This window comes from Monodon monoceros, unplaced genomic scaffold (assembly GCF_005190385.1).
Source record: "Monodon monoceros isolate NGI ecotype Baffin Bay Population unplaced genomic scaffold, NGI_Narwhal_1 Super_Scaffold_6, whole genome shotgun sequence".
Classification (NCBI taxonomy): Eukaryota; Metazoa; Chordata; class Mammalia; order Artiodactyla; family Monodontidae; genus Monodon; species Monodon monoceros.
Genome location: NW_021703783.1, coordinates 100,681,182 through 100,701,438, shown reverse-complemented (window position 1 = coordinate 100,701,438; position 20,257 = coordinate 100,681,182). Strand labels below are relative to the sequence as shown.

General features: G+C 55.6%; 1 protein-coding gene across 4 annotated transcripts in view; it reads right to left on the bottom strand.

Annotated features, from left to right (window-relative positions):
* The window catches only part of SHANK3 (SH3 and multiple ankyrin repeat domains 3), a 49,137-nt gene extending 34,106 nt beyond the window's left edge, over positions 1-15,031 (bottom strand). For all 4 annotated transcript variants that reach the window (XM_029205727.1, XM_029205729.1, XM_029205730.1 and 1 more), the window contains exons 1-10: positions 14,870-15,031; positions 14,359-14,562; positions 13,435-13,506; positions 11,000-11,108; positions 10,773-10,924; positions 10,512-10,679; positions 10,293-10,409; positions 9,834-9,911; positions 8,818-8,884; positions 2,727-3,000 (exon numbers count right to left, since the gene is read on the bottom strand). In XM_029205727.1, coding sequence (XP_029061560.1) covers positions 2,727-3,000; positions 8,818-8,884; positions 9,834-9,911; positions 10,293-10,409; positions 10,512-10,679; positions 10,773-10,924; positions 11,000-11,108; positions 13,435-13,506; positions 14,359-14,562; positions 14,870-14,932 — 1,304 coding nt within the window. In that variant the 5' untranslated portion in view covers positions 14,933-15,031. The remainder of the gene's footprint in view (positions 1-2,726; positions 3,001-8,817; positions 8,885-9,833; positions 9,912-10,292; positions 10,410-10,511; positions 10,680-10,772; positions 10,925-10,999; positions 11,109-13,434; positions 13,507-14,358; positions 14,563-14,869) is intronic.
* Between the last annotated feature and the right edge of the window lie 5,226 nt (positions 15,032-20,257).

Sequence of the window (20,257 nt, the reverse complement as noted above, 5' to 3'; positions counted from 1 at the left end):
GCTCCCGCCAGCGCACGAGCCGCGCCCGCTCAGGGCTCCGGGGCCGCGGGGCTGCGCTCCCGGGCGCGCCGGGCTCGCTCCATGCCACGGCCGCTCCGCGCGCCCCGCCTCCTCCGCGGCCCGGCTCCTCCCTCTGCGGGCGGCGGGCCGGGCTCCCTCCTCTCCCCCCTGCGGCCCGGTCGCCGCGGCCCCGACGCGGGAAGAGGCCGAGGGGCCGAGGAAGGGGACTACGGTGCCCAGAGGGGAAGGTGGGGGAGGGGTCAGCCCGACGGAGGAGCGCGGGGACGGGGGAGGCGGGACCGGCTGGGTGGGAGCTGGGGAGGGGACTGGAGGCTTCGGACAGGAGGGAAGCGCCTCCGTGAAGGTCCGCCTCGCCGCCAGGAGGGGCTCCCCCAGCGGGTCCGCGCCCGCACCCTCCAGCTCGGGCCTTGGCCTCCTCACACCCTGACCGCTGCGTGTGCTGGGCGCCAGAATCCCCCTCCCGACCTGGGTCTTCTCCTCCTGGACATCTGCCTCGGATGTTCATGCCCTCTCCAGGCTGACCGCCTTGCCCGGACCACTCCCCCGATCTGGGCACCGAGCCTGAGGCCTCGGCCCTACGCCTCTGCCCTGCTCAACGGCCTGCACTGGCTCCCTGGCACCTAGGCCGACCAGGTCCACGTTCTCCGCCGATAGCCAGGCTCTCTGGGACGAGAATTAGCTACACTTCAGTAACAAGGCTGGGTACCTTCTTTTCCCTCCCGCGGCCGCTCATAAGGCTGCCCCACACCTCAACTATCCCAATGCTCCTCCTCCGGCCAACTGTTAAGTTACTGTCTCGAAGCTCCGAACGCACCTTCCTCTGTCCGGCTCTGAGATGGTGGTGGGGACTCTGCGACTACATTTCATGCCAGGCTTTGCCAACAGGGGGAGCCAGGGGGAAACTGCCACGTCGGCCACCTCTACCCACCACCCCAAAACAGCAGCTCAAACTCAGCCGTCTAACCTTCTCTCCTTCCACCAAACGTGATCTCTCCCCCTGAGGCCCTCTCCCTCCAGGGTGCACCAAACTTCCTCAGCCCCCTCCTGGCCACTCACTGGGGGACTCCCTTACCTCCAATAAAAATTACCTGGATCGCTCCCCCCCAGCTGCTGCTTCGCGCTTAGCCCCCCACCACATCTGGCACCCTAGGCACCTACTAAATGTTTGCTGGAAAGAAAGCTATAATAATTCTGTTCTCCCCACAGAGCAGGTCTTAGCTTGTGTTTGCTAAAAGAATGACCGAATATACGAAAACTGCACGAAAGCAGGGCTTCCACACAGCTCCAGCTCAGGAGCAGCCCATCTGCAAAACTGAAACACCCCAAAGTTTGTTCTTTTAGCCACTGGGCCATGCAAAAGTTTTGGGGGAGAACTGAGGTGATTTGGGGCAGGACAGGTAGCCTTGCAGTCTGGGTAGGGACATCACAGGTCGAGGCTATATGAGCAGGGACGACAGCAGAGGAAGAAATGGCTTTTATAAGCTCCTGCTGCACCCCAAGCCCTCTGCTGAACGCTCAGGCTTAGGAAGTTTGGGAATCAGGTCTACCTGGGGGCAAGTTAAGCTGCTTCCCAGCTCTGTGACTTTGGGCAAGTCATTTACCCCACCTGAGAGTTAGGACCCTCATCTGTAAAATACAGCACAGCCTCATACACGGTCAACACTACACTGCTCAGCCCAGCTGTCACTGTGAAAACAAAGTGCTATTTATGTAACTCTTTCAGTCAACGTGTCAGCCGAGCACCTTCTATGTGACTGGCTCTGGAGCAACTGTGGGAAATGAGAAAGACAGCTCCTGCCCTCACGGTGCAGGGAGGAGAGAGGCCTTAATCAGCAGCAGCAGGCCGCTGCTGTGGGCCAGGGGGTCCCAGTAGGGAGCCTTCACTGCCCGGGCTCCAGAAGGCTTCCCAAAGGAAATCTTTCGGGTAGGATTAGCCTACCCTGCTGATGAGAAAGGTAGGCACAGAGTGGTTGGCTAATCCGCACAAGGCCACACGGGAGGCAGATGCAAGGACTGCACTGGAGCCCATCCATCTGTCTGCAGAGCCAGTTTCTACCTACCACTCCCCACTGCTCAGCTCAGTGGGGCTCCAGCCCACAGAGTCTGGTGGGGCTCCCGCCCAGGCTTTTTGCTCTAAGTTCTAGGAATGCCAAGTCCTTCAGACGTCCTTGGTTCTCAGGGTCCCAGCACTCATGGTGAGGGATAAAGAGAAGAGCCATGGGGTCCTGTGGTTATACAGGGCCAGAGGGGTTGGGGAAACACCAAGAGGGAGTCTTGGGACGAAGACTCCCCCCTTGGGAACAGGGCTAGGGTCCACCCATAGATTTTGAGCCCTCATGGAGAGGAAGCTCCAGTCCCTGACCTCTTGCCACACGTCACCCAGCCCTGCCTCATCCCAGCCCTCATCCTCCTCCCTGGCACTGCAGGAACCTTTCTAAACCACAGGTCTGACCAGACCCTCTCCCCACAACATTCTCCCTCAGCTGCCCACTGCCTTCGGGACAAGTCCAGCTCCAGCCAGAGATCAGCATGGGGGAGCCTGCCCCAGGCCACAGGACCTCACCTTCTTCCCTTTCCCATCCAAAGAGACCCCCCTGCCGACCCAAAGCCTCAGCTCATCACTGCAGAGGTGCCAGGCACCAACAGGCCCCTCCCTGCCCCGCTAATGCTGGCTCCTCCAGGCTCAGGTCCCGGCCCCCACATACCTGATCTTACTCTGGCTGCCCCTGCCTGCTGCGGGGCCACTGCCGTCACTCTGCTGGTCACCATCCCGGTCCCGGTCTTTCTCTTCCTGCAGCCGCTGAAGCAGCAGCTGGTGGGGGAGGCTTCGCAGTGAAGGTCCAGGAGAAGCTGCTGGCTGCACCTCACCCTTCAGGTTGATGTCACTGGCCGAGCGCTGCAGGGGCCGAGGAGAGGCAAGGCCGCTAGGGCCAGCCAGCCGCCGCCGCTTCGCATAGCTGGGGGTTTCCCTGAATGGTACTGGGAGGGGGTAGGGGGGACAGGTGAGACTCTGGGCAGCCAGAAAGGGTGACCAACTTGTCCTGGTTTGCCTGGTATTTCCAGATTTTAAAAGTAGAATCCTATGTCCCAGGAACTGCCTCAGTCCCAGGCAAACCAGGACAGCTGGTCACCCCATGACTGAAACTATGATGCCAGGAGGGACACATACCAAACTGCCTCTACCTCTACCTTCAGGGGCAAAAGCCTGCCCTTCCTGTCAGCCAAATGAGGTCTTGGAACTGCCTATTTCACAGGCTTCCAGAGAGACAAAACCGGCCACATGTGACAAATCTCACCAGACTACCACTGTATAGAACTGTTTGCAGTTGACCATAACCAGAGAAACTGTAAAAGATGTTCTAGACCAGGGGTTGGCAAACATCTGTAATGAATCAGATAGTAACCATTTCAGGCTTTGCAAGCCATACAGTCTCTGTTGCAAGGACTCAGCACGGCCACTACGGCATGAAAACAGCCTCAAATGATGTATAAGCAGATGGGTGTGGCTGAGTTCTAATAAAACTTTATTTAAATAGCAGATGGTGAGTTTAAAAACATGATCCAACTATGTACTATTTACAAAAGAATCACTTTAGATCCAGAGACACAAGTAGGCTTAAAATAAAAGGATAATGGAAGATATTTCATGTAAATAGTAACCAAAAGAGAGCTAAGTAGCTACATTAATATCAGACAAAATAGACTTAAAAGATAAAAAGTGTTACAAGAGACAGAGGACATTATATATTGATAAAAGTGTCAATTTATCAAATAGATTAACAATTATTAATACACATACAACAAAGCATCAAAATATATGAAACAAACACTGATATCTTTGGAGAAATAGACAGTTCTACAATAATATTTAAGACTTTAACACCCCACCTTCAATAATGAATAGAACATCTAAAGACAAGATAAATAAGGACATAGAAGACTTGAACCAATTAAACCTAACAGATATATATATAGGACACTCCACAGAACAAGAGCAGAGTACACATTATTCTCAAGTGCACATGGAACATTCTCCGAGACAGATCATTAATGAGGTCACCAAAAAAGTGTCAATAAATTTAAAAAGACTGAAATCATACAAAGTATCTTCTGCAATGACAATGGAATGAAGCTAGAAATTAAGAACAGGAAAAAAAACCTGGAAAATTCCCAAATATGTGAAAAATTAAACACTCTTAAACAATCAATGTGTCAAAACAGAAATCATAAGGAAAATTGAAAACACTTTGAGAAAAGAAGAACAAAAATACAACATACCAAAACTTATGGGATGCAGTAAAAGCAGTACTAAAAGGTAAATTTATAGCTGTAAGCACCTACATTAAAAAGGGATAAAGGTCTCAAATCAATAACCTATTTAAGGAACTAGAAAAAGAGAAGCAAACCAAACCCAAAGCTAGCAGAGAAAGGAAATAATAAAACTTACATGAGATAAACAAAATAGAGAATAGAAATACAGAGAGAATCAATGACACCAAAAGTTGTTTCTTTGAAAATATCAACAAAATTGACAAAACTTTAGCTAGACTGACTAAGAAAAAAAAGAGAAGGGGGACACAAATAACTGAAATCAGAAATGAAAATTGGGGTATTACTGCCAACCTTATACAAGTAAAAAGAAATATAAGAGAATACAATGAATAATTGTATGTCAACAAAGTAGATAAACTAGATGGACAAATTCTAGAAAAACATAAATTACCAAAACTGACTCAAGAAGAAATAGAAAATCTAAACAGACCCATAAAAAGCAAGGAGATTGGATCAGTAATCACAAATCTCCCAACAAAGAAAAATCCAGCATGAAATGGCATCGCTAATGAATTCCACCAAACATTTAAAGAAGAATTAGCAAAATCCTTCTCAAATTCTTCCCAAAAAATGGAAGAGGTAGGAACACTTCCTAACTTATTCTATGAGCAATTTTAAAATGAGCAAAGGGACTTCCCTGGTGGTTCAGTGGGTAAGACTCCGTGCTCCCAATGCAGGGGGCCCAGGTTCTATCCCTGGTAGGGGAACTAGGTCCCACATGCATGCCGCAACTAAGAAGCCCTCATGCCACACCTAAAAGATCCCGCATGCTGCAACTAAGACCCGGCAAAGCCGAAATAAATAAATAAATATTTTTAAAAATAAATAAAAATGAGCAAAGAACCTGACATTTCTCCAAAAAAGATGTACAAACAGCCAACAAGCACATGAAAAGATGCATCAACAACCATTAGGGAAATGCAAATCAAAACCACAATGAGATACCACTTCACTTAGACTAGAATGGCTATAATAAAAAAATTTTTTTAATAAAAAATATTCTTTTAAAGGTAATAACAAGTGGTGGTGAGGATTTGAAGAATTTGGAACCCTCATGCATTGCTGGGGGAATGTAAAATGGTGAAAAACAATTTGGTAGTTCCTCAAAAAATTAAATATAGAATTATCATATGACCCAGCAATTCCACTCCTAAGTGTACACCCAAAATAATTGAAAATAGGTTTTCAAGCAAATACATTTCACACATCTTCGTAGCAGCAATATTCACAATAGCCAAAGGGTGGAAACAGCCCAAGTGTCCATCAAAGGACGAATGGATAAACAAAATGTCACATATACAAACAATGGAATATTATTCAGCCATAAAAAGGAATGAAGTAGTGATACATCCTACAATATGGATAAAGCTTGAAAACAAGGAAGCCAAATACTAAGGGTCATTCCACTTAAATGAAATATCCAGAATAGGTAAATCTCTACAGACAGAAAGTATGTTAATAGTTGACAGGGGTTGAGGGAGAGGGGAATGTGGAATAGTTGCTTAATATATATGTTGTTTCCATTTGGGAGGATGAAAATGTTTTGGAATTCAATAGAGTTGGTTGTGAATGTACTAAATACCACTGAATTATTCAATTTAAAATAGTTAATTTTATGTTACATGAATCTGATTTTGACGGTGGGCTGGATTAGGCATGGGGGCACTGTTTGCCAAGTCCTATTCTAGACTCCTGTTATGCAAAGTGTGGGCCTTGGGCCTCACCTCCAGCTTTTAGAAATGCAGAATCTCAGGCTCCACCCAGACCCTCTGAGTCAGAATCTACATTTAACTAGATCCCTGGGTGACTCAAATGTACATTGCTAAGTGAGAAGCACCTCCCTAGGGCACTCTTCAAAAGCACTCTGGGATAGCAAGTCAGAGAGAAGTGTACTTGAAAGTGTACACACAAGAGAGGGTGGGAGAGCCTGTGGACCCAGAGGTAGCCCAAGGCAACACAGGTGAGGAAGCAGAGGTGGCTGCTCCCAGGTAGGATCCCTGCTTCCAGCTGGTCAGTCTAGAGGGGGAAGGTGAGGCTGCCAAGAGGCTTCCAGGTGACCTGTCCGGGGAAGGGTGACAGGGCTCAGCCTACCAGATCCCTCCAGGTGGGCTTCGTGCCTGAGGAAAAGGAAGGATGACTGGGCAAAGCCTCCCTACCGCTCCTCCTCTGTGTGCAGGTCCCACCCGGGTCCCCAAGCTGGGGTGGGACATGACAACTGACTCATGGAGGGAGTGTGCGCAGAGGGAGTGGGGTAACAAGGAGGGATCCCTGGATTGCTCAGGACTGAAGACAGGCTTTGCCATTAACCCTTCTGTGCCTCAGTTTCCTCCTCTGTAAGAATGGACTAACAACAATCACTCATTGGGGGGTTGTTAAAACAGTGAATTAAAATAACAGGGTTTATCATAAATACTCATGAACACCTGGCTGCGTCTTCTGAGTGTATGTGTGACACCTGAGCAGGTAAGGGTACATGGCCGGCAGAGCTGATGCCCACAATGGGACTAACTGATATGGACCTCTCAGCTCAGCGACAAATACCTAACCCCAGCCGGGTGAGCTCACCCTGGATCAGGCAGACAGAAAGATAATGGTGACCCCAGGAGCCCTGGCATGTCTGTCCAAAGAAGAGGGGCAGCTGAGGCCTGCCTGACTCTCAGCCTGGACCGTGGCCTGGCCCCCACCCTCAAGGCCACCTGCCAGAGTCCAGACCCACGGAATCAAATCCCACATGAGGTCAGAGGAGGAAGGGGTTGCAAATAACCATATTTTACTGAAAGGAACTGAGGCACAGAGGTCCCAAGAAGCTTTCCCAAGGTGACATCACAAGCAGAAGAGGGAACCCACATCCGCAAACCAGGCTTCTCCCAGGCTAACAAACACCTCCAAACACGCAGCAGCCCCAACCAGACCCTAACTGGAGCCCTTGCTCTGTCTCTCACCCCTAATTCAAACCTCAAACTTCATCACAGTTCTCTCCCAAGCAGAACCTGGGCCCCAAGCCTACACCACTTCATCAGCTCAGTTACATGCTCGACACACGCCTACTGATCCTGCAGCCTACCCGCTGTCACAGTCCGCTGACCCTGCTTGGGGAACAAGGGGCTCCTAACCAAGCCTCACTGTGGGGAGGACTGTTCAGGGAAGACTCTATATCGGAAGACTTCTTAACATGAACTTGGCCTTCGTCTTAACCCCTGCCTGACCATAACCTCACATTAGAACCAACAAGGACTCAAAACCTGAGACCAGCTGTAGCCCTCTGCTGTCCACTGTCACTTTAAATTTTATAAAAATGGGGATATCGGGCTTCCCCGGTGGCGCAGTGGTTGAGAGTCCGCCTGCGATACAGGGGACACGGGTTCATGCCCAGGTCCGGGAAGATCCCACAGGCCGCGGAGCGGCTGGGCCCGTGAGCCATGGCCGCTGAGCCTGCGCGTCCGGAGCCTGTGCTCCGCAACGGGAGAGGCCACAACGGTGAGAGGCCCGCGTACCGCAAAAAAAAAAAAAAAAAAAAAAATGGGGATATCGCAGTCCCAACAGAAAGGGGAGCCTGGGAGTCTGTGTTCCAAAGAGAGCCGTGGGCAGAAAAGCCTTGTCCACCAAGGACAGAGGGAGCTGAGCAGGAAGTCCCTCTATGGCTAGGGGGCTGGAGGGGGCAGCCCCTGGCCAGAAAATATACTTTCCAGGAAGAGAGGCCCACCCCCCAGCCACCCCACACAGGGAGGGGCGGCAGGATTTGGAGGGCTGACAGGGGAGTGGGTGCCCCCTGACCCAGGCCCGATGTGAGCCCTCCTGCCCTGAGGTTCAGACTACAGGGCACCCCCTGGTTCTCCTTCTGGGGCACGTACAGGGCTCCCCCTGAAGCACTGGCTGCCGAAGGCTCAAAGCCCCTTGCCCCGAGACCGCTGCAACCCTCTCCCGCAGGCATCCCCACCACTGTGTTCTGACTTCTTTACGCGTGCATACATGTGTCGAGGCTTGCTATGGGCCACTTGAACTGCTTTATGTGCCAGGATGAAGTGAAACACTGAGGGTCCACTGCCACGTGTCCCCTGCTGGCCCTTCACACGACCTAACAGGAAAACAAATCTTGACCCTAACTTCAACCCTGCTTTCAACCTAAGTTGATCTCTAAACCCAGCACTGGCGCCAACCCACAGCCCTATCCATTATTACCATACCCTTGACCCTGACCTGACTCTAACCCCAATCCACAGCCCTCACCTAACCATGACCTTGACCCTGACCCTTTGTCCACCCTACACAGGCCCTTCCCTCAGCACATTCCCCATACCTGCAGGGGCCACTAATGGACCACTCCCAGTTGTACTGGGAGAACTGGAGGAAAAGGCTCAGGGTATGGGGGCTTCCTTGTAACATCCCCACTGACCCTTGCACTGCTGGGCCCCGACGACCCCCACAAATGCACATTCAGCAGGGACCTGGGTGGGCAGAACTCACCAACATCCGAATCTTTGTGAGTCTTGATGACCTCCGCAAGCTCAAAGTTCCCTGCTATGATGGCCACCTGCGGGAGGGGAGGGGCAGGAGGGAGGCTCAGCAGCCCCAAACGCGCCTCCCCTGGGCCCCGGCGGCGCCTTCTCGGACCCCTGTGTGGGGTCTTCCTCAGCTGGGGGCCCCAGGTTCGGACCCTGTCCCCTGCCTAAACTCACCACCCCAGTCTGCATGGGACTGAGGGGCCTCCTGGGACATGAGACTCTCGGAGCTAAAGCTGGGACGTGCTGGCCACTCTGCCTGTTCTCTTAAGGGCCCCTCCACACACCATCTTTTCTGTCTCAGCCATGGCCCACAACTACCTTACTCCTGTCACCCTCTCTGCTCCGTGCCCCCACCCCTGCATCTCATCATCCAGAAAGCCCTTCACTGCTGCCTCTGCCCCCTTGACTAGACAATCAGTGGCCACACCTGCTCTTCCCACGTCTCCTATGAAGGCCCTTGCTCCCACTGAGAGTGGGGTCCCAGCTCCCTCCGTGTCCAAAGTCCCCATGACGTGGCCCCCGACTCCCCCCACAAACTCCAGGCCACACAGAGACCCATTTGTCGGGTCATCCTGGTGCTAAGAACCAAACCTGGCCAGAGAAAAGGCCCAGAAACATGACCTGAGTTCAGTCGGGATCTGGGACCACCCCTCTCGCCCCTGGTTCGGCCTCTGCACCCCACCTGTCTCTGGTAGGTCAGGCCCACACCTGTTCTCCCTTGGCCCCAGGGGCCTCCAGCCCTCTTCTCCTCTTCCTGGAAGGGGGACCAAGGGAACCACCCTCAACGAACACCCCCACCACGAGCTGGGCACTGCACCGGCTCACCCCCTTCCTCCATCCCACCCTGGGGCGATCCTGGAGTCAGAGCTCCCTTATTACTCTACAGGGAGAAAAAGCAAGGTCTAGAGAGACCAAGCCACATACAAACAGACAAACACACCCTGGGACAGCCTCATGCTCCTGTAGACACTGGTGTACCTGGAAGGCTGTCTGGCTGTTATAATTGCGGACATCCTTATTGGCTCCACGGAAAAGCAGGACGCGGGCACAGCTCTCCTGTGGGAGGGTCGGAGTAGGGGTTGCAACTGGGCAACAGCACATGCGCACACCGGAGTGCAGGGCACACGTACCCACGCCTACATGTTCAGCGCACACATTTGTAGCACAGAGACAAGCAGGTCAGGTGTACACGTGCAGGTCCCACCTGGCCCAGAGGGCCCAGGTGCACACAATTCACACCTGGTTGTGCAGAACACACACACGACACGTGTGTGCAGGGAAATGATATACACACGTAGGTCTACAAGGCCACAGCTCACTGCAGGACGCAGAACACGCACTTGTGGCGCGACACACAGGGTCAGACGTGCACACACAGGTAGTCACTGTACAGCATCACCTGTGTGTACACACACGTGTGCACAGGCGCAGGCACACCTGGTTGTAGAGGGCACAGATGTGCAGGGCTGTGTTCCCCGAGGCGTTCTGAGCCCCCATGTTGGCTCCGTAGAACAGCAGGTGCTCCAGGTGCTGCACGTGCCCAAAGCGGCAGGCCTGGGGGAGGAAAGAGGTGCTGCTGGGCCCCTGGGCAGAGCCCAAGCCCCAAAACCCAGAGACAGAGCCGAGGACACCCCCGCCGTCGTGCTCCCCGCCCACCTGGTGGACCTCCTGCCAGCCATTCTCGTCGGCGGTCCCCAGCCGAGCGTGGTCGTGCAGAAGCAGCTCACAGCAGAGGGCGTCTCCCCCACCCAGGGCGCTGTGGTACAAGGGCGTCAGGCCGCGGCTGTCCTTGTAGTCGGGGGAAGCGCCCAGGTCCAGCAGGGTCTGAGAGCGAGAACCTCAGTATTCATGCCAGGCCAGCCTCCTCCCGCTACTGGGCCGCACGCCCCTCCAGGCCAGGGCTGTGCCCGCACTGACCGTCAAGGCCGCCGCATTCCGCTGGCGCGTGGCACAGTGCACAGCGGTGAGCCCGTCGCGGGTGCGGAAGTCCAGGTGAGCACCGCCGTTCCTCAGCACCTTCAGCAGGTCCGTGGCGTCGTCTAGCTGGGCCGCAAGGCTCAGAGGACACTCTGGGTTCAAGGGATAGATGAAGGTCATAGTCCTGGCCATTCCAAGGCCATGCCCCTTCCTGCTCTGCTTCTCACCTCCTGAGTCAGGATCGTGGAAATTGGGGTCCAGCCCCTTGTCCAGCAGGCGTGCCACCTTTTCCGTGTTGTGCAGCTGGACATATTCCATAAACTTCTTCAGGTTCGCCTGGAATACCCAGCCATCCTGATCAGCCCACACCACGGCCACCATCATCTGACCATCACCCACCTTCCACCAGGGAGCCTCAGATTACCTGTGGGGCATCTACCACCCCACCCCGCCCTCAGTCTGACCTATCAGCCTACATCGTGACCTTGTCACTCCTCTCGTGTCACCCTAAGCCCTGCACTCCCGCTGTGGCCCCGATCCCAGCTCAGCTGGACCCACGCCCTGCTCCAAGTCCTTCCCTGCATCCCAAGCCCAACACAGCTGTCAGCCTGAGCCCAGCCAGCCCCTCGACAAGGCCAGGCTGCCCTCGCTCACGCCCCCTGAGTGAGTTCCCTACCCCAACCTCAGCTCCTGCCCTGGCTTCTCTCCCTGGCTCCTGGTGCCCCAACCTGTCCAGCCTGGAAGAGCCCGAGGCCACGTGGGCAGGAGCCAGCCCAGGGCAGCCCACATCCCCATCACTCTCAAGGTAGCCTGTTCCTTATCCAGCCCATTTTCTTCACAAGCTCACCCCATGGCAGACTGCCAACTCCGGGGCCCTCCCCCATCACCAGGTGTCCCCTCCTGTCACGTGACCTTGACTGCCTTTCATTCATACCCCCAGTCGTGCGCTAATTTACCCAGCAAAGCCTCACTGAGCTCCTGCTGGTGCTACAGTGCCACGTGCACAAGGCAAGGTGCCCTGGCCAGAGGCCCCGGGCCCTCTAGAAACGAAATGCATCAGAAATAAGACAGGGTGCCATAGGGACAGCTCCACAGGAGGTAGCATCCTCCAGGGGGGTCAGGCAATGAGAAAGGAGGAATGATCCTCATGGCTGAGAGGGAAGACCTCAGCTGTAGCCAGCAGGGAGGGAGGGGGGCAGTGTGATGGTGGGGGCCAGCTGGAGCCCAGGCAGGCAGAAACACGGGACTGTGGTAAGGAATTGAAACGCATCCTAAAAACGAGTGAGACTCACTGAAGGTCAGGAGTCACTGGTGTCCTGTGGGTCACTGGGGACAGTTTTGGAGGAGGGGCAACTACAGGAGGAACCCAGGGTGATAGGTCACACCGGGGCCAGTGAGGGAGTCTCTGCCCAGCCACAGAGTCATGGCTACTGACCACCACATGCCCCAGGGTAGCAGAGAAGTCTGGCACGGAGGCTCCAGGATCACAGCGCGGTCACTGGGCCACAGGGGTGAATGTTCAGATCCCTCTCTTAGGCTCCAGAGACTGCCAATGAAGTGTCCAGCAAGCAAATGTCCATTGGCCCAGGGGAGCCTGGGGTGGGAGCTCAGGGACTCTGACCGTGGGAAGGGCCGCGGCACCCACCCTGCCCGTCCTACATTCAGAGAAGACAGGGAGGTGCCCCCCAAAGAGCACTTGCGGTCAGACCCTCCTAGCAACATTATCGAGGAGTAAAGACTCCACAGGTGGGCTTCCCTGGTGGCGCAGTGGTTGAGGGTCCGCCTGCCGATGCAGGGGACACGGGTTCGTGCCCCGGTCCTGGAAGATCCCACATACCGCGGAGCAGCTGGTCCCGTGAGCCGTGGCCGCTGAGCCTGCGCGTCTGGAGCCTGTGCTCCTCAACGCGAGAGGCCACAACAGTGAGAGGCCCGCGTACCGCAACAAAAAAAAAAAAAAAAAAAAAAAGACTCCACAGGTATGCCTAGGGGCAGGGGCCCAGAGTCAGAGAGATCTGGGTTCAGCCCCAGCATCACTGGATGCAGAGCTGTAAGTAAGTCACTTAACTTCCCTGGGACTCAGTATCTTCATCTGTGAAATGGGATAATAACAGTCCCTCACAGAAGAAAATTAATGAGATGCCTAAAGTGCCCAGCACTGGATGACTACTAAGTGCTGGGCTCCCTGTTCTCCCCACCCCTACCCAGCTCCCCGCAACAACCACATCTGGTGCCTGCTCACTTCTCCCCCACAAAGACACTGTGCCCTATCGCACTCCACCCCTTAGCCGGGGCCCACCAGAGGGGTCAGCCAGAGTCTGATCTGACTAGAACCCATCACCAGACCGACCACCCCAAAGCCATGGTGCCCCGAGTCTGCACCCAGCCCTCTAGCCGTCCCCAACACCCACTCTGGGCCCCTAAGAACAAGAGAAAGCAGACTGAGCCAACGCTGGCAGGCCTGACTGGTCAGCCCCAACCAAGGTCGGGTGGGGGGTTCTGGGAACAGGTGGAGGGCCTCAAGAAGGGAATTTTTAAACAACATTTTTGACACCACAAAAGCCAGTTAAGGCTGGGGTGGGTGAACACTGGTCATGGGGGGGCGGCGGTCGGAGGGGGTGTAGAAGGTGACCTTGGAGTCCACTCCCTGTGGCTGCCTCCTTACCTTTGTGTGAAGCTTTGCAAACTGCTTATCATCAATAAGGTTCTGGGCATAAACTCGTCGCTTGTATCGAAACTGCTCAGGTAAAGACAAGGCAGAAAAAGGCATCCGCCTGGGCTGAGTGAGTGAAAGTATGCACAGAACCGAGTCCTGCCCACTTCTGTGCGGCTAGGGCCCCACGCTGCTCGCCACCACCACCACCACCACCCCCCCCCGTCACAAAACCCCTGCCGGCCAGCCACACGAAGCCATGCACACTACCATGGACACCACCAACACAGAGGTCAGGCGTGATGTACGCCCAGCTGTCCGCCTGCAGTGCCCTTTCTGTCTCATTCCCATCCCCGGGATTCCCTGGAAACCTCAGTCCTCTTCCAAGACCAGGTTCCAGGCTGACCTTCCGAGACATCCCGTCTCTGGGAAGAACTGTCCCTACTTGCCGGGGCCACCACGGAGGCCAAGCCGGCTCTGAGCTCTGCCACCGTAATTCTTGGCTTCAGTGCTCATTGCACTTGCCACCCCCACCTCCAAACCGTGGGTCTGGGTCCCCTTGCTCACAGGGCGCTCAACAGCCTTTACACCGTGGACGGGTGAGCAAACGAGGAAGCTTAGGTCGCCCTTCGGACAACTTCACGGGCGGGGAGGAGGAGACGCTGACACCGACATGCACACAGACCACGGCTGGCTTACTCCACACAGCGCTCCGGGCACTCACGCCTGCTCACACCCCATCGCACGTGCCGCTGACCGCACGCACGGCACGCGGCTCACACCTCACGCGCCAGACACACAACTCAACCCCCCCGCCCGCCGCTTCCACACTAACTCGCCGCGTCCGTGCCCCTCGCTGCCGCGCCCTCCGCCGCTCCCGTCCCGGAGCTCGGAGCTCTCAGCCCGCCCCCTGCCGCGCCCCCGGCCGCCGCTCACCTCCAGGTAGGGCAGGGGCGTGTCCAGGTTGGGCGGGTATTCCTGCAGGAGCCGCTCCTCGTCCAGGAACTTGCCCGCGCGGCCCCGGGAGGGCGGCTGAAAGAGCCCGTAGTTGAGCGCGTCCTGGAGGCTGTGGTTGAGGGCGCAGAGCACGCGCTGCTTGGCTGCCCACACCGGCGCGGCCGGGTCCAGGCGCAGGCACTTCTGCGGCGGAGCGGGAGCGTGAGCGCCGATCGGCCCCGCGCGGCGCTGAGTACTGAGTCCCCGGGCCCCGCGCGCCCAGGCCGCGGACCCCGAGCCTCCGCGCCCCGCCGGCTAGGCCTCGCCCCGAGGGCGGTGCTTCCCCGGGCCCCGCCCCCGCCCTGGAGGTGGGGAGGGTCCCGGCGGAGGTGGTGGGGGAGGGGTGAGTAGCGGCGGGCCTGGGGTCTCCAGCACAGGGCTCCGAGAGCGCGGATGGGGGGCTGGGAGAGGAGGGCGGGGGTGCCGCCGGGATCCGGGCGGCGAGGCTCACCGTCTGCTGAAGGTCCGGGATGCCGACGCGCACGATCACGGCGCTGGCCCCGGGGCCGTCCATCCCCGCGCCCCGGCCGTGGCCGCTCGCGGCCGGGAGCTGGGCGCCCCGGGGCTCCTCGCGGCGCCCCGGCCCCCCCTGCCCCCCCACCGGAGCCCCGTCGGCCGCGCTGCGCGGGAGGGGGCCGGGGGGGGCCGGGGCCGGCACGGGGGACAGCGGCGCCGAGGGCTCCGCAGGGGCGGCGGCGGCGGCGGCGGCGGCGGCGCGGCTCAGCTGCATCGGCCCCGGCTCCGCTCGGCGCCTGCCTTCCCCGGGGGCGGGGGCGGCGGGGGGAGGGGGCCTGAGCGGCGAGGAAAGCGGGGGTGGCAAGGGGGCTGCGCCGGAGGCGGGGGCCGGGAGGGCTCAGAGCCAGCCGAGGGCGAGGGGGACTTTGCGGGGTCCCGGGGTGAGGGGTGAGGGGTGGGGTTGGTGCGAAGGGCGAGGGCCGCGCAGCAAGGCGGGGGCCTAGGGGCTGCGCCGGGGGTGTGGGGAGTCCTAGGCCTCAGTGTGGGGAGAGTAGCTGAGCAGCGAGGGCCGCGCCGCCGTTCGGCTGCGGAAGAGCATCTGTGGCCCACAGGGGAAGATGCGGCGAGGAGGGGGTCTTGGACCTGGCGTGGGGGCCGCCTTGGGCACAGGGACCAGAGGCAGGGCAGGAAGGGGAGAGAAAAACAGGAAAATTAATTTCCGGGGGTGGCAGCTTCTCTACCACCCTACCGACCTCCCCTCCCCACCCCACTCAAGCCCCGGAGGAGATAACAGAGACCAACACTGCCCCAGTCCTGGGGTGGGACGGTGGGGACCTCGGAAACCTGGAGGGGCCGCGACTTCTCCCACAGCCAGAACCAATTAACCTCACAACTTAACCCTTAGGACCACGCCGAACAGTGTGCCGCGCGGCTCCCGGCTCCCCCACCCCTGGCCGAGGCTGGGGAGTTCACTCCGGACTCTGAGGCCCGCCTCTTCTGCCCTCCTCCTCAGGTCCCCTGGTCCGCCTAGCTCCAACGCCCGTCACGCCCTCCCAGTCACCTTAGCGACGACAAGATGGGGGCGCGACCTGAGAGGAAGGGCTTAGGGGAGGGGGCGCCACTAGCCTCCACCTGCAACCGGGAAGTGAATTTTAGTTTCACGCGTTGTCGTGGCAACGCGGGAGGGGGTGATGAGTAGGCGGAGGAGAGGGGAGCGCAGTAAAGAAACTAGCTCAGGCGCCACCGCCCCACTGGAGCTGGCCAGGTCCCACCAACACTCATCAGCCTCACAGAACTACCCCAGTGCTGGGAAACCCTGTGCCCCCAAGGTCCCTAAAAGCGAAGAGCGGCCCCTTGACGTCGAAATAGCCCTGATTTCCCGAGAAACAGCTTCTGACTCCCCCAGCGTGCCTGACTCCTCCCCAGAAACAGGCCCTGACCCCCGCAGCCGCTCACCCTGGCCGACCTTCACAGAACACCCCAGCACGAGGACACCTTCGGGTCCCTGGCAGAAGACAGCCCAGCCTCACCTACGTTCTCCAAGAGCAGCCCTGGGTCCCCTGAGCCTCCCGGGAATAAACTTGAATGAACCTCCCCCCCCCCACACACACACACAGAAAGCCTCCCTACCCCTCCCCATGACAACCTGGAAGCAGCCTTACCCCACACGGACCAGCGCTTGACACCCCCTCCAAGAACAGCCTCCTCCCCACAGAGCCCCGCGATACCCACCCCTCCCCCCCCCCCAACAGCCTCTGGTCACCCCAGAGCGCGGCCCTCTTCCCCAGGACCAGCCCTGACCCCTGAGGGAAACCGGGCTCTCTCCCTGCCCAGCCGGACCCCCTTCAGGAAAAATCTCTGCCTCCCAGGATTTCACTGACCCCGCAGAGCCGAGTTTCCAGCGCTGTCTGTGGTCTGGGCCCGCTTTCTTCCCGAGCCTGGGTGGACCCTGCCTGCCTAGAAATGTGGCCCCAGGATGTCCAGGCTCTTCCCAAGGCCACTGGCCTGGCCTGAGTGGGGGAGCTGAGGGTCCCCAGGGGCTGGAGCAGGATGGGAGGGGTAGGGGAAGGGGGGAGCAGGAAGGGGCTGTCGGAAGCCCACTTATCTGCAGGAAGCACCTTGGGAAGCACGTGGCCCAGCCCTGGAGAGAGGAAGCTAGTGCTTCCCGGCCCCCCTCCTGTCTCCACTGTCTTCCTGCCCCTGTTCTCCCCTCCCTGAGTCACCCAGAGCTGCCCCCCCCACCCCGTGTCCCTCATCCCTCCCACTGTGGCAGCTGCAAGGCCGGCCGTGCTCACCGGAGTCCCCGATTCGTGGTGGGACTGAAGGAGGAGGCTCACAACCAGCTGCAGAGCAGCCCCAGGCCTCCGTGCTCTCCCTGCAAACCTACCCTTGACCTGGAGAGCCAGGCGACCACGTGGCCACCCATCCTGGACCTCACGGAGGCCCCCTCGGCCTCCCCAGCAACCCACTGGCCTCGGTGAGTCCAGCACGATGAATGCCGAGCTTTCAGGAGAAAACCTCACAACCTTGCTGATGGCCACATTCCTGTTCTCCAGGCTCAGGCGGGCCTGCACTGCCAGGGCTGTTTCCACAGAGCACCTGGCGCAAAGGATGGGTACATAATGAACGAATGCCAAACCGGCACCACTCCTCTGGATCCACCACCACCCTGGCAAATGGCAAAAGTTCCAATACCCAGAAGCACCTTACCCACACAATGTCCTCCTGTCCCTGCAACATGGTAGGTTTACAGAGGAGGAAGCCCAGGGACAAGCTATTTTGTGGAGAATAAAAGACCCCCAGGCTCTTCACCACCTCCCAGCCTCACCCCGCTGCTCTCCTGTCTCTGTCCTTGAAGGTGAGGATTCCCCAGACTCCATGGCCCCTCTGCATCTCCACTCCTTCCATCAGGGCTAAGGTTCCAGAATGACCCATGGTTCTCCCATCCCCACTTCTTCCCACCACACACGTTCAGACGCCTGGGGCCTGTGGGAGCTCACATGGGCAAAGCGTCCAGAACAGTGCCTGGCACAGGATCAAACCCATCCGTGGGTTAACCCCTGCACACATAGGCCGTCTGACACCCTTGGTGCCCCACACTCTCAAAGTCTTAAGCCCCCCCCCACAGCGTGGGTGGTCCACCCCCAACTCCTGGCCCTTCCTGGTGAGGCCGTTCGTGACCCCTCCCTCACCATGCCATCCCTCCCTCCTTTTACATTCCTGGGGCCACTTCCTCACCCAAACCCTAACCCTTCCCTCCCTCTCACCCCTCGGCCTGGCCGCACAATCCGCCTCTCGCTGAAAACCCCACAGGCCTGTGTTCTCTCCGATCTCCCCTCACCCCTGGTTTCCTTGACAACTGGGGGCGGGGGGGGGGGGCAGATGAGCGTCCTGCTGTCCGCTGCTCCCCTGGCTGCCCTCGGGCTTCTCTCCCAGTCTATGCTCCACTCTGATCTCTCCTCCGCAGCGCCCTAGTGCCCACCTGCCTGTAATTCACTTACTTGTTGCTCACTGTTTAGGATCTGTCTTCCCCACCCCCCACCCCCCAGAATGGAGGCTCCCTGTGGAGAGGGAGCTTTGCCTGTTTGGTTCACTGCTGTGTCCAAGGCCCTGGTGCTCAGTCGATGCTCAGCGTGTGTTTGCTGAACCTTCATCTACAGACTGTTCACGCCCAACTTTCTTCAGAGCAGACCCTCTCCAACCTCCAGAGCAGATTGTAGGGGCAGAATACCCGAGTGTTCAGTTGACTCTCCGGATCTGGTGTACTTTTGTGGGTAGGGTTTTGGGGGTTTGTTTGTTTGTTTGTTGTTGTTGTTGTTTTGCTTCTAGTTATTTAACATCTATCAGTATATTTCGATTCTGTTTCATCCTGAGTCTGATTTGTTAAGTTTTATCTCTCTAGGAATGCAAATCCATTTCTAAAGAATCAACTTTTCATTCTGTTAATCATCTCTATTTCTATTTTGTTTATTTCTTTCTACTGTTTTGGTTGTGGTTAAGATTCGTTTTCTTATTTCTTCAGCTGGGTACTCAACTCAATTTTTAGTCTTTCTCTTCTCTGACAATGAGTATATAAGGTTATAAATTTCCAAGTGTGACTTTAGTTATGTCCAGTAAGTCTTGATAAGTAGCATTTTTAATTTCATCTTGTTGATTTTCTAATATCAATTATATTGTTTGCTTTAGGAATTGCTGAAAAATGTGCTTACTTAAATTTTCAAATGTAAACTAGGTTTTCTTTGGAGGGAGGACTAACCCTTAGCTACTGATTTCTTTTTTTATTGTGTTGTGGTCAGAAGGTGATCTGCATAATGCAGATGTATATATATATATCTCCATTATATCAAGCTTGTTAATTGTATTATTCAAATATCCTATGGCCTTTCTAATGTTCTGTTTGCTTGATTTATAAGTTACTAAAAGAAGTGGGATAAAATCTCACTCTAGCAGTCTCACCATGAAATTTTGCCAATTTGGGATTTATATGTCTTTCCAGACTTTGTTTTTAATGCTAACAGGTTTAGGATTATTATAGCTTCCTGATAAATTATTCCTCTTATTACTATATAGTACCCTTCTTTATCCCTATGCTTTTTGCCTTAATTTTTTTTTTTCAATAATTAGCCTAGGCACGGCACTTTTCTGTGAGTATTGACCTCATATGTCTTTTCCCCTCGTTTTCCTTTTATCCTTTCTACATCTTACATTCCTAGGTGTGCTTGTGGTAAATAGTATGTGTGGCCAGATTTTTATGAAAACCAATCTTACAATTTTCAACTTTTGACGGTGCTTTATTGTGATTATTGATTACTGATATGTTTTCATATTTTTTTACCATCTTATTTTGTGTTGTCGGTTGGTTTTTTGTTTTTGTCTTTCCTCTGTGCTGCTTTTTTCTCCCTTTGGGCCCTCCGTTTGATTGATCACATTATCTTTATTCCTTTTTCCCTCAACTCCCATTGTTTTGGAAGTCCAGCATTCTCCTTCTTTCATTTTCATAAACACACTTAAATTTTCAGCATGTGGGATTAACAAAGCCTGAAGTTAATTACTGTCTCCACCCACCTCGGGAACTAGGGGGAGTTTAAGATGCTTTAGCTGCAGGTATTTGTCCACATCGTCCTCACTCCAGTGAGTCTTAAGGCTGCTTCAGGAGTCACATGCCAACCCGCTCTTTACTCACTTTCCTTCTGGCTTGAATTTTCTTCTTCCTGAAAGTAGTGACAAATTTCAGTCTTTGAATTGTCTTATTTCACCCTCATTTTGAGTGATAATTTAGCCACTGTAGAATTCTAAATTGACAAATTATTTTTTTCTCAATACTTGGAAGATTTTTCTCTCTGTGTGCTGTATTCTGAGTAATTTTCCCAATTCTGACTTCCAT